This window comes from Taudactylus pleione, unplaced genomic scaffold (genome assembly GCF_031769625.1).
Source record: "Taudactylus pleione unplaced genomic scaffold, aTauple2 ptg000457l, whole genome shotgun sequence".
Lineage (NCBI taxonomy): Eukaryota > Metazoa > Chordata > Amphibia > Anura > Myobatrachidae > Taudactylus > Taudactylus pleione.
Window position 1 is genome coordinate 1,229,404 of NW_028284859.1, and position 16,845 is coordinate 1,246,248.

The 16,845-nt window shown below is 43.6% G+C and overlaps 1 protein-coding gene across 2 annotated transcripts in view; it reads right to left on the reverse strand.

The window, feature by feature from the left end:
* Positions 1-11,470, reverse strand: part of LOC148504742 (nicotinamide N-methyltransferase-like) — a 34,861-nt gene extending 23,391 nt beyond the window's left edge. The window contains exons 1-2 of one of the 2 annotated variants that reach the window (XM_088448519.1): positions 11,398-11,470; positions 10,872-11,060 (exon numbers count right to left, since the gene is read on the reverse strand). In XM_088448519.1, the coding sequence (XP_088304645.1) occupies positions 10,872-11,043 (172 nt within the window). In that variant the 5' untranslated portion in view covers positions 11,044-11,060; positions 11,398-11,470. Of the gene's footprint in view, positions 1-2,059; positions 2,122-10,871; positions 11,061-11,397 lie in introns of those variants that run through there. The other variant, XM_088448520.1, reaches the window with a different exon arrangement.
* Positions 11,471-16,845: the final 5,375 nt, after the last annotated feature.

The following is a 16,845-nucleotide window of genomic DNA, read 5'->3' on the forward strand; positions in this document are numbered from 1 at the left end:
ACTCATACACTAACCAATAGAATGGTTCCTGTTAATTTCCCAAATACATTAGCCAATCAAAATTATTTTCTGGTCTTTATTAAAACTGTTTTATTAAAAATACACCATTGCCATCATGAGAGCCTCTGCATTCACCAAGCGGGAGCTCCTGGTTTTAACAGGTGATGGACAGGCGGATCACCAGCCAGCCTCCCCCCATCACCAATCGTGAAAAGCGTTCCGCATATGCGGAGGTACGTGGACGCCTGCGTTCCTTCGGCTCACGCCGCCAGATCGGCCAGCTGGAGCGCAGGTGGTCCGACCTTCAACTGCGGATGCCCCGCTTGCTGGCATGCTTTCGCATGCGGATAGCGGAAAGTAAGTTTTTTTTACTTTGGTTTTCAGGTTTATCTTTTTTGGCGTTCAACAATTAGCGTTTAACAAGGTGATGTTCTAAACTAACCTCAATTTGTTTTCCATCATTTAGGGGCAGAGCAAAGACTACGGCGTCATCGCCGTCAAAGACGGCGCTCTCGTCCCCTCTCCCCAACCCCCAGCCAAACCTCCTCTACCCAAAATACCCAAAATTCCCCCTCCTCCCCAGCCTGCCCAGACCCTGTCGCCCATCCCTCTGTGCTACTTCCCCTCCATCCCAATTCCCCCTCCCCTCAAACCACCCCTCTTGCCGGAATCGGTGATCACCCCTCCCACCTCCTTGGGAAATTTGTCCACCTCCGAGGAGGACGAGGGAGTTGTTTTGGGGCCAGCCGTCATTCATAACGGTATGTTTCCCTTTTATCCTTTTTTGAAAATGTGTTGATCTAATCCTTTGTCTGTGCCTTTTCCATTTTTTAGTTTGCCAAAAGATTTGTTATATATCTGTTTGTATTTACATTTCACTGCTGATTTCCCCATACACATATCCCACATGGCAAAACAGTCAAACTTGTCTGTCTGGCTTTTTTTTAAAAAATTTTTATGGTTTTTTGTTTGTCCATTTTTTGGGGCTTCTGGGTTTTGTTTAAAATGTGCTTTTTGTCACACTATTGTCACTTTTTGATAATTCTCTTTTGCTTGTGTTTTTTGGGAGATTCTTAAATTATGGATTCATTGTAGTAAGCACCACAATTTTCTAACCCACAGAGGACCAGAGGCGTTTGGTGGACCTAGCCGGGTGCGTCCAAGTTATGCGGGGGCACGTGATTGGCCTGCTGGTGGTCCTGGATCGTATGGCAGGGATCCTGCGTCCCTAATTTTTTTATTTTATACGCAAATTATTTTTCATAATTAAAAAGTTAAATTTTGAGTTCAGTCTCATTCCTTGTATCCAAATCTTAGATTGTTTAAACTTACATAAGTAGACTCTTGCAGCAAGTATTTGCAACTAATGTCACTAAGATTGTGCTTTGTTGTTTTTTTGAAAACAGGCACATGAAACAACTAACACTAACAATCGGTTTGGCGAGTTTTTTTTTTAAACTTTTTTCACTTTAAAAATTATACATGTTCCAATTTTTGGGGAAACCTGCTTAGGCCGAGATTCCAAAGCATACTGATTCTACATAATACCTTTTGGTGTTGGTTTGGACCCACAAAGCATAGTTAAATAATGTGCAAATTGCGACATTACAGGATTAACCCTTAAGCAAATTTAACGTGGGTGAACCTGCTTACACTTGCTTGTAATGTACCAGAAAATTTTTGGAATTACAAAAGCAAAAAATGTATTCAACACATAAACAAAAAACAAAAGTGTTGGCTCACAAATAATACAGACAGTGATAACAAAATGTAAAAACAAGCAAACACCATAAGAAAAAAAAATAAAAAATCAAGAACTGGTTGACGAATGAGCATGCCAACATGATTCAACAAATGTTGCATTTCAAAATTGGGTCCAGAATATATATCCAATGTGTCCCCATGAAGTCATTTTTTGGGAGCAGGAAGTAGTCATCGTTTCAGTCAAAAAGATTATGAAATAAAAAACAAGATGGGAAATAAAAAAACAATTAATTTGATGGTCTAAAATATTCCTTATGACATTTTGTCAAATAACTTCTTTTGTGCCAATAATTACCTAAAATATCTGGCCACCACATCATCGCGTATGGCCCCCCCACATACTGACCTCCGACCAACCTCGGGGGGGCCATCCTCAGGCAAGGCATCCTCTGGCTGCATTGGGACACCACTCCTTATGGCGATGTTGTGAAATATCCCACACAGGACCACAATTTTCGAAGCTATATCCGGCAAATACACGAGTTCACCACCAGAGCGGTGGAGGCATCTGAATCGGCCTTTTAAAAGGCCGATACAACGCTCCACCACTTGCCTGGTGGCTGTAAGTGCGGATTTAAAATTACTTTGTGGCCCTGGTGTGGGAGCCAAATAAGGAGTGAGCAGCCAGGGCGTGCAAGGGTAGCCACTGTCTCCTGTGAAAAAGAAGTGACAACATCAGGAACACTGTGTATCAAGCTTAGCATTGGTATGTACTAAAGGTCTCCACTTACCCAGAAGCCACGCATCACCAGCTTGTAGTTTGTCTAATTTTTGCCATATCCCTGATTGCTGGATGACGAATGAGTCATGTGCACTCCCGGGTAATTTTGCATTCAGGGACAGGATCTGGAGGGAGGCATCACATACCACCATTACATTCAGTGAGTGATAGTGTTTGTGGTTCCTAAAAATGGCCTCCAGCCGTGCTGGAGGCTGAAGTGGTATGTGAGTACCATACACAACCCCTATGAAGCCAGCTATTTGGTAAAAGTTGGCCTTGGCCACACTAAGGGCACCCATATCCAAAGGCATTTTAATAAAATGATGGAGGTGCTTGAAAAGGGCCTCCATCACTGCCCTCAGGATTCTGGAAAAGGAGGATTGGGATATTCCCGCAACTATTCCCACCGTGGTTTGAAAGGATCCTGAGGCACAGAAATGTAACACCGCCATAAATTGCGTAAGTGGTGGTATTGCTGTAGGACTGTCAATTTGCTGCTCAAGATCACTCTCTATTAATGAGAGAGTGTCTATGATGATTTGGGGCGGAAGACGCTAGCGTCTTAACACCTCATCATCGGGCATTCCAAAAAGGGTGACACGTGTTCGATATATCTGGGGCCTTGCACGCCTAAGATGCCTATGCCTGGGACGAGATTGAGGTTGGTCGGCTTCCGGGAGCATGGCCACAACAATCCGACCAAGATCAACCTGAAATGTCAAGAATTGAATGTAAGGTTTGTTTGCCCCCCCAAAAAATGAAAAATACTTATCTTTACGATACAATCCAATGATGCTTACATGCCGGGGTCTTGTCATTATTTACAAAGCCTAAAAAAAAAAAACCCGAACAAGGTAAAAATGTGGGGTGGCCATTTAGGCTTCTTAATTGGGTGCAATACAAAACATAAAAGGGGATAAACACACATTTCTCCAAAGAGCAAACCGACAGTGCGCAGACTTCCACAATTTGGGGCCCAAAAAACAACCAAGATTGCTAACGGTAAATATCACCCAATTTAACTACAGAAAATAAGCAGACAAAAATGCGCTAATTAGTTCGCAATTACAATACAGAAAATATGAAGATGGGCGGTAGAACTGCGCTCTCGTTGACCAGGGGGTGGTGTGTTGTGGTTTCGGGGTGCTGCACCTTTGTGTGGGAGTACCTTTCCCGCACTGAAAACGTATGGGGGTAGGGGTGTAAGGTGCGCTCTTCCTGCTAGTAATGGTGATGGTGATGACTTGTGTGTGTTTGTTAGTGGTGTTAATTAGAATGTTTCTTCTGGTGGTGGTGATGTTTTGGGAGTGAGGAGGGTGTGATTGGGTATGGAGTGTAGTTTGGAGTAATGTGAAAAGGGGAATGGAATAGGATCAAAATGAGGCCAGCGAGACACAGTAATTTTTGGCAAAATCTTTTATTGAGTAGTCACAATGCTGCTCTGTTAAGATCCTGGGCAGGTGGGTGGGGTTCAGTGATGAGTGGTGATGAGACTGGGGAGGTAGGTGGACCCTTTTAGGGGGCTCCTTCCCGTGTGGTTCAGTGACCTTGCACGTCACCCCTGCTGGACTTATGGTCGACAGTCTAGGAAGTCTCGGGGGGGTGGGGGGATTTGCAGAGTGGGTTGGAACACCTGTGCGGTGTCCCGCGTGTTGGTGTGAGTCTTGGCAGTACTTACCTACCGGTAGGTTTTTTGTTATGGTGATGTAGGTCGACGTTGCGGCCGTTGCAGATAGGTTGGAAGCTGCAGGTTTGTTGGTGAGCTGGATCAGCGTGTTGCTGGTGTGCTGCAAGTGCACGGCTGTTCTGATTGGTCTGCGGAGGTCAGCGACCGCAGTATGCAGCTGAAATTGGCTCTTGGTCGTGCCGCTGGTGGTGCGGAGCAAGAGGTGAGGATGGGTGAGCTGCTGGGAGGCTGGGTTGCAGCATGTGTGCTTTGACCACCCCTGGGGGGTGGTCTGCCCGGGATACTGATTCAAAAAAAGCCAGGGAGGAGGGGGGATGTGGAAAGTGCGACCGGGATGGAGCTGGTCACTGGCGATGTTGGCTGGGCGGACTTGCAGCCGGATGTGCGGGATGCTTTTATCACTGATGGTCCCTTGTGGAAATGGGGATCGACGGTGGAGTTGCTGAGCATGCCTGGGAGCAGGGGGGGAGAGGGGCTGGTCCGGGGTGGAGCCGGTCACTGGAGGTGTGAGCGGTGCGGACCAGCAGGCGGGTGGGCTGAGAGCTTTCTGCACTGGTGGTCCCTGGTGGGGATGGGGATCTTTAGTGGAGGTCAGCCTGGATCGGTGTCGGGTTAGATGTGAGGGTCTCCTCAGAAAATAAGCAGACAAAAATGCACTAATTAGTCCGCAAATACAATACAGAAAATAAGCAGACAAAAATGTGCTAATTAGTTCGCAATTACAATGCAGAAAATAAGCAGACAAAAATGCGCTAATTAGTTCGCAAATACAATACAGAAAATAAGCAGACAAAAATGCACTAATTAGTTCAGACATTTAGGAAACACAAAACCAAAGGTAAAAACTGTAAGGTGCACAAAAGTTGCGAAAAAAATGACATGAACATTTAACAAACAAGTGAATAACCAAACTTACCAATACAGGATATATAAGTCACCGTACAAAAAGGTCGTTGGGGCAGAGCCAAAAAAAACCTACAAAAGGATAATTGGGAAAAAATTAAAGAACAAAATAAAATAAAAAGAAGGATAGCCAAATTGAATAAAAGGAAGACGTCAAAAAACTTACCAAAAAAATACACCACAAATAAAAGAACCACACCAAAAAAAGCGAACGGAAAGATAAACTCCAAAAAAACGCACAGGAAAAAACGCCAAACACCGCCAAATACAATTCCCGCCAACAATCCCCTCCGACCAACGTAACCTCCAACAACCAACACCCGCCACCTGGACTCGAGGCGGCCAAAGCCATAAATAGTGTTTATTTTCCCGCTCAAATTAAGGAGGGATCATAGGAACGCACAATCAATGATGCGGCCGAATAATAAGGACGCATGTATAAATGCGTCACGACCAAAAAAAAACGGTCTGGTGTATTTCTTGTTTTGGTATAAGAAATGGCTACAGACCAGCCAAACAATGGCCAAGAGGCGGCCGGTAAGTTTATCAGGCATTTCCAAACAAGGATTTGAGACAGAATATAGTGAAAGTTTGCACGCTACAATTTCACAATTTTTTGAAAAATAGGTGTGGAGGATGACATGGAAGAGGCTGCTGGGCCCAGTATTCCGGGCAAAGCAGGGAAAAAGAAAAGGCAGCCACAATTCACAAGAAAGGAGATGGAGGTTTTGGATCAGAAGTGTGTGGATATCCTGCCACAGGCAGACAGGAATATGGGTGTAAGCCAGAAGTGGAGAATGTGGGAGGAGATAGCCAGTGCTGTCAATAGGGTGGGTGATTATGTCCGTCTAGCCCGGGATGTCAAACGGCGGTAAGTAAAAACTTGACCCCCCCAAAAAAACAGATTGAAATAATGCAGGAATAATGCCGACTTTTTCACCCACAGATGGCAAGACTTCAAATATCGCCTGAAACAAAAAATGGCTGACAGGGCTAGGCATGCAAGGGGTACAGGTGGGGGTCCCACCCCTGTGTCATTGGAGTTTAATGATTTGGAAGAGCTGGCACAGGGGTGTGTGCAGGATGTGGAGGTGTTTGGTGTGTCCAACATGGATACGGACATGCCAGACTTTGCGGCTCCTCATGTTGTCCCAGGTAAATGTTGTGATGTAATCAACTCTGAAATGTTAATGTGACAATATGTAGATTGTAATCTTCCTCTTTTTTCGCCCAGAGACACAGGCGGATGAGTCTGCTCCAGAGGGGAGCCTTGGCCGCAGAATTTCTGCTGGCTCTGCAGGGGAGGAACCAGTACATCCGGCTGAGGACCCTGCAGAAGCCAGTCCTGGGCAATCCCCCTCGCAGGCAGTGGCACTCCTCACAGAACTCAATTTAAATCGGATTCCCATACGGAGATTCTGCAGAGGATGGACGCCAGTCTGCTACGGGTGGCTGAGGCCCTGGAGCAAAATGCTGCTGCCAACGTGACCATTGGTCAGGCCCTGGCTGAAAATACCAGGGCCAACATCCGAATCGCCAATGCCCTGGAGCAGCTCGTTCGCCAGCACATGGTGGAGCCGACCTCCCTTCCTGCTGGAACATCAGGATCCTCCACCTCTGGCACAACAACAGCCATTCCTCCAAATGTGCCTAGCCCTGTGCCTAGTCCAGAGGCCACAACATCTGCCTCTGGACAGGCCAGCCAGAGGACATCCCGGAGCCGGTCTGGCGCCCACCCTACCCCAGCCAAATGGGGAAAGAAACGATGACAGCACTCGCTACTTTGCCCACACACCTTCTCTGCTTGCCCCATATTCCTTTCTGGCCAAAACTTCCCTCTCCTTTCTTGTGAATTGTTTTTATTAATTTTTTCGTTTTTGTTCCCAAAATATCATTTAAACAAAAAATATGTGTCAAATATTAGTGGGTAACAAGGACCCCAAAAATGTACGTGACAATGCACATGATTTGTTTAAAAATGTGTTTGGCAAATAAAACCTACAAATTGTTCTCAACTGTATTGTGTATTGTGACATTAATTGACAATTGTTTTATAGTTAATTCTGTCCCACAAGGGAAAAACGAAATCTGAGTTTGGGACTTTCCAAAAATCAAGGGTTAAAACAAAATGTTACTTTAAAAAACACTTTGGAATAATTGAAAAAAAAAAAAACAGACCAATGCAAAAGGTTACAATACACACAAACATGATTACAATATTGTTACAAAATGCAAAAATACTAACCAAATTGTAAAATACATTCCTACCAAAAAACGCTAATTGATTGTGTAATCCTGAAATTAGCAGCCGAGAATTTCAGCTGAGTACGGTTTTGTGCTGTTACAAAGTGAAAAAAAAAAAAAAACATTACAAGCTGGTTTTCAATCCAAAGTTGATTGTTTATCTGACAAGCCGTGATAAATCGATGAAACATCGTGGAGGCTCGGGCAAAAGGACAAGGCCATCGCCATTGTGGTCGAGTAATCCAGACCCTAAGCTGTGCGAACAGTTTGAACGGAAAGAGGATCAGCCAGTGACGTATGAGTTGGTACGAACACATTGGACGTTCGCATGAGCTAATTTATGTACGCCCCAAAAACGCCTCGCCACGCCTGCGTTTTCCCATCTCCACCCCCGTCACCGCCCAAAAACAGCCTGTTCTGTCAATCACATTTGACATGTCAGTTCCTGTTCGCAATTTGCCGAACGAGTGAAAAAAAACTCGCAATCTGCCGTACGCACATGCGCAGTGTTACACCGGCGCATGCGCGGTGTCAACATTGGAACGCAACGAGCGTACTGCTGTTAACGAGCGGCTCTGAATGAGGGCCTTAGATCGGGTGACCAAGTCCGTCTCAGAGACTATAAGAAAGGCACTTTACCTGTCTCCAGGGGTAAAATGTAATAGAGAGAGAGAGTTTAGAAAATGTGAGAGTTTAGCAGTAAATCTGTCACACTAAAGGCTTATTTATTAACATTATTTTTACTAAAATAAAGTGAAAAAGGGTGTTTTCACACCCTTTCCACATTATTTTAGTATCACCTAAAGTTACTAAAGGGCAATTGGAGTAGAATTACTCCAAGCCCTAAATATCACTTATTTTTAGTAATCAGATCGCATTTCCCATAATTGTAATGGGAAATGCGATCTGTGTGCAAGTTACTAAAAATAAATTATGAAAAAATACCGGGGAAAGCCCTGTGATAATAACGCCACCTGGAGGTGGCATTATCCAGGATCTCCCCCGGTTACCGGACTCCTGCTCTGCTCTAACAGGCAGAGCATGGAGGGCGGCCCCAGTGATCAGCTGTGTTGTCTAAACAGACCACAAGCTGATCACTGCTTAAAAAAAAAATAATAGTAAAAAGAAAAACTTACCAGAGTCCAGGGACCAGAGATCGGGGCTCCGGTGTCCGGTGATGTCCTCCCTCCAGTCAGCTGGTCTCCCATCCTGCACTGGGACCTGGACAGCTGACCGGATCCCAGTGCAGGATGGGAGATCAGCTGACTGGAGTAACGGAGGATATCACCGGAGTCCCGTTCACCGTAGGTAAGTGTAATTAACGGAGTGGGGTCGCAGTCATGGGGGGGCTTAACAGCAGGGGTGGGGCTTAGCATGCGAGGGCACTTGTCACGGTATTTTTTGTGAAAATACAGTGATAAGTGTGCAGAGGGGATTTGCAGGGACAGAGCTTTATCGCAAGCTCTGTCCCTGCAAGGGAATTTTAGTAAATCCCTGTGATATTGGCTGAATTCGCAATGTGAATTCAGTCAGTAATATCACACCACAATCTGTATTCAATATGTGGATTGTAGTAAATAGAGACCTAATACACTGATCAAGTTGTATTTTCAATATAGGAAACACCTGGATGTGACTTTAAATCTTGAGAGTTTTTTGAGTCTGAAAAACATGCAAGTTTGCATGTTCTGTGACTTTATTACATTGGCTGAGTTTAAAAATCTTCTAAACTCTTATCCTATTACATTTGGCCGTAAGGCTTAGTAAATAGACCCCATGGAGTAGTATTTTATGAAAACTGCTTCAACAACTCTTTAATCAATTTAAGTGATACTATAATAATGTGAAACGGGTGTGAAAACACCAATTTTCATATTATTTTAGTAAAAAAAAAGATAAATAGGCCCCTAAATCTGTGAATTTTTATTGTTACGAACACAAAGACGAAAAAGTGTTATCCTGTCTATGTAGTGCACATTCAATGAATGATGAGCTAAAAGTTTACTTTTATTAATCATTTTAGAAATATGTAGATCAATATAAAAGCAGCAAAATCATTTAAAGGACCTGACAGAAGTTTTGTGAATAAAACTGAAATGTAGACACGGCTTTAGGTGTTCTGTACATCAGCAATTTGTTCTTGGAGTTAAATGTCCTGTTTTTTTAATGATTACCTATAGCTTTTTCTTCATAGAAAAAAAAACATTGTTTTACCTAATCAGTGTTATTTATGATTCCAATGTCCGCTACACTGAGCTGAAATACCTTGTGTACAAGCCTATGCCCATGTTGCAACATACAGTAGAACCCAACAGTCTCGCTTAGCAAGTTTTACTTAGTCAACTGTACAATAAATTCTGTATTTAATGCTGATTTTTGTTTTTAGATATCTCAATAACTGCTTTTTAGTTGGTTGATGTGCCTGAGAATAAAAATAAATGTTGTCATGCCAGATTTCATATGGTACTATTATTATTATTATTATTATTATTATTATATGGAAGGGATGGATTTTTGCCCAGTTTGCATTGCTGCCAAGGCATATCATTACCCAGACTCCTCTTTCTGCAGCTATTACTTCCACGTTCTAATACATTTTAATATGACATAAAGGGGCATATTCAATAATTATTGGGACTTTGTCTCAATAAAAATAATTTGTTATTGCAGCTTAACATGGCAATAAGTACTTAAGTGTCTGATAGAAGTCCGTCCCTGCAATATGTAAAAGTAAGGTTATCAGTAACGTGATAATTTTACGTCCAGGTTCGGACCCGGCCGCCTTAATGTGCATGAAAGGTCATGTGTGAGTGGCCATAGGCTACAATGGGCTATAGGTTACAATGGTTAACACTATCTGCATTTCAGCAGCCCCAACAGAAACCTATAGTAGATGCTTTTGCAAACAGAAATGGTGTCCCCTGTACATATATTGAGGGTGTCCTTAATATTTGCAGGTATCAAACAAATATTTTTATAAATATGCCCTAAACATTATATTTGCCTACTCTCTCAGTAAGGTCCGGTATTCTTCCAAATTTTGGGGAGTGTATGACCGGTGCCATTGCTGCCCCACGACCTTTGATTCTGACTAGTCGCCTGCCTGGAACAGCACTCTGCAGTCAGTATCACTGCAATAGTGCCACCTGGAGCGTCCTTCGGATGCCCCAAACATGCCATCCACCCTGCCACCTGTAAGTAAAGCCGCTTGGAACATCCTTAGGACTCTCTGGCAGCACAGGGCACTCAGAAGCCCTGTTACGGCACTGGCTTGATGGCGCGATTCGCAGTGTATCACATCCCTGTGACCTCGCCCCCCCTGTGGCACAATCCTATGATAACATGATTTGGCGGGAGCGGAACAGAAGCAGCAAGTATGCAAAACAATTTGCCAATAAACAGAATTTTCTAAACCCACAGTAAAAAAGATTTACAAGGTTATCATCCCCGCAAAAAAGTAAAATACAGTTGTCATGACAGATGAGATAAAATTGCTGCATAGACCTAATATGAACTGATAGAAACTTTCTTGAATTGTAAATTATTACATACCTGAAGACAATACATCATTCAGAAACTTAATCACAAAGTCCGACTCTTTATCGATTTCCTGAGTGTTGGGGTCTACTCCGTAATATGTATCCAGATATTTCATTGAATCAAAATTCTTGTTATACACAGGACCTTCATACACAGGACCATCAAATGTGGATATCATCTCCATGTTTTCCTTCAAGCAACCTGTATATAAATGGTAAGAATGTAAGAATGAATCCACACACACCTTAATGTTATGCAGAAGAGTCTCTAATGCTATTCTCTGTAACCTAACAATGTTCGGAGTCCTCTTACTGTATATGGAAAATGTCCTTTTCAGAATAACACACCCATGTTGAGTGGAATCCTGAACAAGAAAAAAAACAACCTCTAAAAATATATAAAAGCGTATATACATCCAGAAGATGATTCTTGTATATCTTTCGCCTGTCACAGGATGTAAAATAAAAACAAAGTTGTTTTCATCCTTAAACTTTAAGTTTTATGCATTGCATTGGTGGAACATTGATAATATCCTCACCTCACTTCGTTGTTCAGTGTACAGTGTCCGATTTGTGAATTGCTAAGGAGAGTCTAAGCTGAGATATTTGTACACTGGAACCTAATGCTGTTGTTGAAAGTACCTGCCCCTCTTATAGAAGAGTAACTGTGTTGTTTATTAACTGTTTCAGTTCTGGAAAGCTCATAGGAACAGGCACATCTTTTGGTTTTGGGCATTTCACCATCTTTCACAAAAAATGGCAGAATATATTTTTTTGTATACTAGAAGAACTAGAGATGTGGGGTTCGGTTTTCCTGAAATACAAACACACCTAAACTTAGGGGTTCCGAGCAGGAGCTGGCTGGCAACTTTCAGCCTGGGGGGCAGACACAAATAAATGGCCCGGCTTTTCTACCAGTGCGTGCAACAATGGGTGTAATAAAAAATGTTGTAGGTGTGGTTTGCTTAATGTGGGTGTGGTTTAAATAGCTATTACAATTTATGACAAACTGTTATGTAAAAGAGCTACAGATACATCACCTATCAGCCCCGTCTGACCAATGCTGAGACTATTCTAGTGACCGATAAACAATACAAGAACCATTCAGGGGCGTATCTATAATGTGCACACGGGTCCAGGGGGGCCCGTACCACACTCCCTGCACCCAGATTATTTAAAACTTACCTCTCTGAGGTCCTGCATCGGGTCCCTCAGCGCTGTTCAACAGCTGGAATATGGCCGCCGCTGCCATTTTTCCAGCGTTTTGCGCATACACTGTGAGGAAATTGCTGGGAAAATGGCGGCAGCGCCATTTCCCCGGCAATCTGTGCATGCACAGTAGACTCCGGGCACTCTAGTGCCCAGTCTACTGATTCTATGGTGGCCGGCCAGCCACATCAGTCAGCAGCCAGCCGTCGGGGTGAGAGGAGGGGGCCCGTGACGAGGGATGCACACGGGCCCCCTCCTCTCTAAAGACGCCCCAGGAACCATTCTAATGACTGATATACTATACAGGGGCCATTCCATTCCGTATGCAAAAAAACAATATTACTGACTTGACATGAACTTTTATTGTGACCTATATACATTATGCAAATGTTACAGCCGCAGGAGTTTCTACTGAGACGCCCACTAGCGGCACCTGAAAACCGCTGCTTGTATACAAACATGCACCATCAGTAATACCATCCATCTTCTGAGCAACCCTACGGTTGATCAGCATGTCCGTCACAAGTAAGCACACACCGGAGCCTTCACTGTGCACAAGTTCACGAGATGCGCCCCCCAGAACGGCCTAGACACCTGCTTCTGCCTCTTCCTCCCCCCATTACCTCCCACAACCGATCCATCAATCACACTGCATCCGTCCTCACTGCGACCGTCGCTAATAATATCACTGTGCGCATGTGCAGTGTGACTCATACATATGTGCTGTATAACAGAAATTGCTCAGTCAGGCCCTATGTACTATATTATGCCAAATACTTTACCTTGCAAACACTGCCTTGCTTATGATGGTATCAGTGCCTCAATATATAACCTAGCACACATAGTAATATATAACCTAGCACATACAGTAATATATACCCTAGCACACACAGTAATATATACCCTAGCACACACAGTAATATATACCCTAGCACACACAGTAATATATACCCTAGCACACACAGTAATATATACCCTAGCACATACAGTAATATATACCCTAGCACACACAGTAATATATACCCTAGCACACACAGTAATATATACCCTAGCACACACAGTTATATATACCCTAGCACACACAGTAATATAGTGTTCACTCTAGCTCCGGCGGCAGGCAGAGGCCATAAAAGGGGGCGTGTCTATAAGACGCGTCCCCTTTTTCGTCATACTTGGGAGCGTGCCCGGCACTTACGGACACGCCGGGCAGCCCCCAAACGCTGCAGACAGTGAGAATAGATGCCAGCCGCAGGCGCCCGGCGTCTATTCTCCAGCGGTGACCGGGTCACCGCTCATTTCTCCACCCGCGGGACACTGCGTCCCGAGGGTGAAGACGGCACCCGCAGGCTGTGAGGGCAGGGCGCTTTTTGCCCTCCTTCTGGAGGGCAGGGTGCTTTTTGCCCACCAGAAGGAGGGCAGGGCGCCGCGCCCCGCTAAAACAGCCTAGCGGGAACGCTAGTAATATGTACCCTAGCACACACAGTAATATATACCCTAGCACACACAGTGATATATACCGTAGCACACACAGTAATATATACCCTAGCACACACAGTGATATATACCGTAGCACACACAGTAATATATACCCTAGCACACACAGTAATATATACCGTAGCACACACAATAATATATATCCTAGCACACACAGTAATATATACCCTAGCACACACAATAATATATACCCTAGCACACACAGTAATATATACCCTAGCACACACAATAATATATACCCTAGCACACACAGTAATATATACCCTAGCACACACAGTAATATATACCCTAGCACACACAATAATATATACCCTAGCACACACAGTAATATATACCCTAGCACACACAATAATATATACCCTAGCACACACAGTGATATATACCGTAGCACACACAGTAATATATACCCTAGCACACACAGTAATATATACCCTAGCACACACAGTAATATATACCCTAGCACACACAATAATATATACCCTAGCACACACAGTAATATATACCCTAGCACACACAATAATATATACCCTAGCACACACAGTAATATATACCCTAGCACACACAATAATATATACCCTAGCACACACAGTAATATATACCCTAGCACACACAATAATATATACCCTAGCACACACAGTAATATATACCCTAGCACACACAGTAATATATACCCTAGCACACACAGTGATATATACCGTAGCACACACAGTAATATATATCCTAGCACACACAGTGATATATACCCTAGCACACACAGTAATATATACCCTAGCACACACAGTAATATATACCCTAGCACACACAATAATATATACCCTAGCACACACAGTAACACTACTGACATTAATTCTAAAATCAGAGGTAACATTTATCTGATAGAATATGTGGCCTACAGTATAAAGGTAAGGAACATTACAAGTCATTATAAGCAAAACAACCCCCAATCACACACACGCGCGTATCATACACACATAAGCAAGGACGCCCCCCCACACACAAACACACATATTATACACACATAAGCATGCACTACCCCCCACACACACATATCATACACACATAAGCACTGCCCCCCCTCCCACACACAGATATATCACACATATGAGCAGTCCCCCCCTACTCTCACACACATACACATATATATACTGCATCATACACACATAAGCAAGTACTCTCCCTCTCAAAACAAGCCAATTACCTGTTATCTGATGCTAATGTAGGCAGCCAGCCATGGCTACAGAGAGGAGGAGTGAATAGGAGGGGACATGGGTACGGGGAGGAGTCGGTAGAGGACGGAGTGGCATAGAGAAGGGAGCAGGAGAGGAGGGGCCAGACTGTAAAGGAGCTCAGGTCATTGGTGGCTGGTTCCAAGGGAGGGGCCGGCCACTGTAAAGCACGAACAGCAGCAGCAGCAGCTTTTCACGAGTGTAGAACTGTAGGGGCAGCCAGAGATCTTCTGCATGTGACTCGGACCTACACAGCTCCGCCCCCAAAATGCTGTATCTCTATGGCCACACACTTGGAGCGGCCGGGAGACGGGAGTGTACAATACATGTTCCCCGGCTGCAGTCTCTGCTGTGCAAACTCAGCGCGCCTGCGGTCCACATATGGCAACAATGTACCAGCCCAGGGGGCAGATGGCACCCTGCTCCCGGCCCAGTCCAAGTCAAATCGAGTCTAATTTCGGAATCATTTTGGGGTTCCGAGTCGGACCGAGTTCCGGTTCGGTTCTGCAGTCATTTCGGAACTCGTATTTAAAATCTTACTTGATTTTACCTGTTTATCGATGTTATAATTTTTTAAATTGAATTTCATAGATTCTTAAGGAATCCAAAACCGAATCCGAACCAAAACACTTGAGTATGGTTTTGCCAAAACCAAAACACGATGATGATCTAGAACCAAAAACAAAACATGGGGGTCCATGCAGTGCAGTAGAGAGTAACCAGCTAATGACAGGGGTCCGGCCTAATGTAAGGAGACATGGCAACGCCCCCTTAAAATATAAATAAAAATGAATTATCTCCACGGGGAAGGGGGGGGAGGCACTTCCTAAAACAGCTAATTACAACCAACACCTTGGATGATTCCTTGTGGATTGTGCTTCAGCCATATGCTTTGGTTGCTGGATGCCAGAGGACTTCCTGCTAAGCCAATACACGCAATGCTTGTAACGTTGTACTGCTAATACTATTTCATTTTGGAACATTGTGGAGAAAGTTCTATTACAACCTTTTCCTATGGTAGACTTTTTGTTACATTGTTTTATCTCTTGGTATTGTGTTATTTATACATGCATATTACTTTGGTATATGTTACTTATTTGTAACAGTATAGGAGATCCCATTTTTGCACATTTGAGCGGTTTTTTTTAGCTTATTAATAAAATACCTGTTGATTGAATCTTTAGAGTAAACCGTCCATCATTATATGTTTATATACTATCAGAAGTGAATTTGTACTTGGAAATAAATTAGTAGCATAAGCCATCACTTTATGGGCGTTACATAATAGATTCAATTTCACAGAGCCATCTGTCATTTGTTGTAGACGCCAGCGGAATCCAGGTACAGCAGAAAGCACAAGTACTTAACCAGGTGTTTGGTTTATTGAAGTGTAGTACAGGTATTTGTACAGCACAGTTATATGGATCTGGAAGAAGCAGAGTGGCACATACAGAGAACCAGCTGGTCATGTATGATGGTAGCAGAGCAGCAATGCAATGGTATTTGCATGATGCAAAGCAGGATACTTGCAGGGTCACTGGAGCTAAGTATAACACAACCGTGTCCCACTGTGGTGCTCAAACACAGTAACAAGATGGTGCCATGCATGCGTAGAAGATCAAATGGCTGCCTCCTTGGCAAAGGAGGCAGCACTTAAGGAGCATTCATGGAGTTAGTGCTATAGCGCACTCCATATATATCAAGAATTTCATGTCTGAACATTTTGCAGGTGTCAACACGTTCGGTGTCGGCAATTTAACAATGTAGACATTATGCAATTCATCATTATGGTGCTATACTTTTGACTGTCAACATTGTAATTGTCGACAACCTGACTACATCCCATATAATCGAACTCAGATCCAGGAATCATGACAGGGTGTGACCAAGATCTGCTTCCTGGGAAGTGTGTAGCACATGTGAAATGCAAGTTGCCCTTTAGTCATCTCCCCTCACCTCAAACACCCACTCATTGATGCAAATACAAGCAGAAGGTGCATATATCACCTTTTCACTGTTAATCTGCTATACAGTCTAAAGGAATATACTTTATAGCTT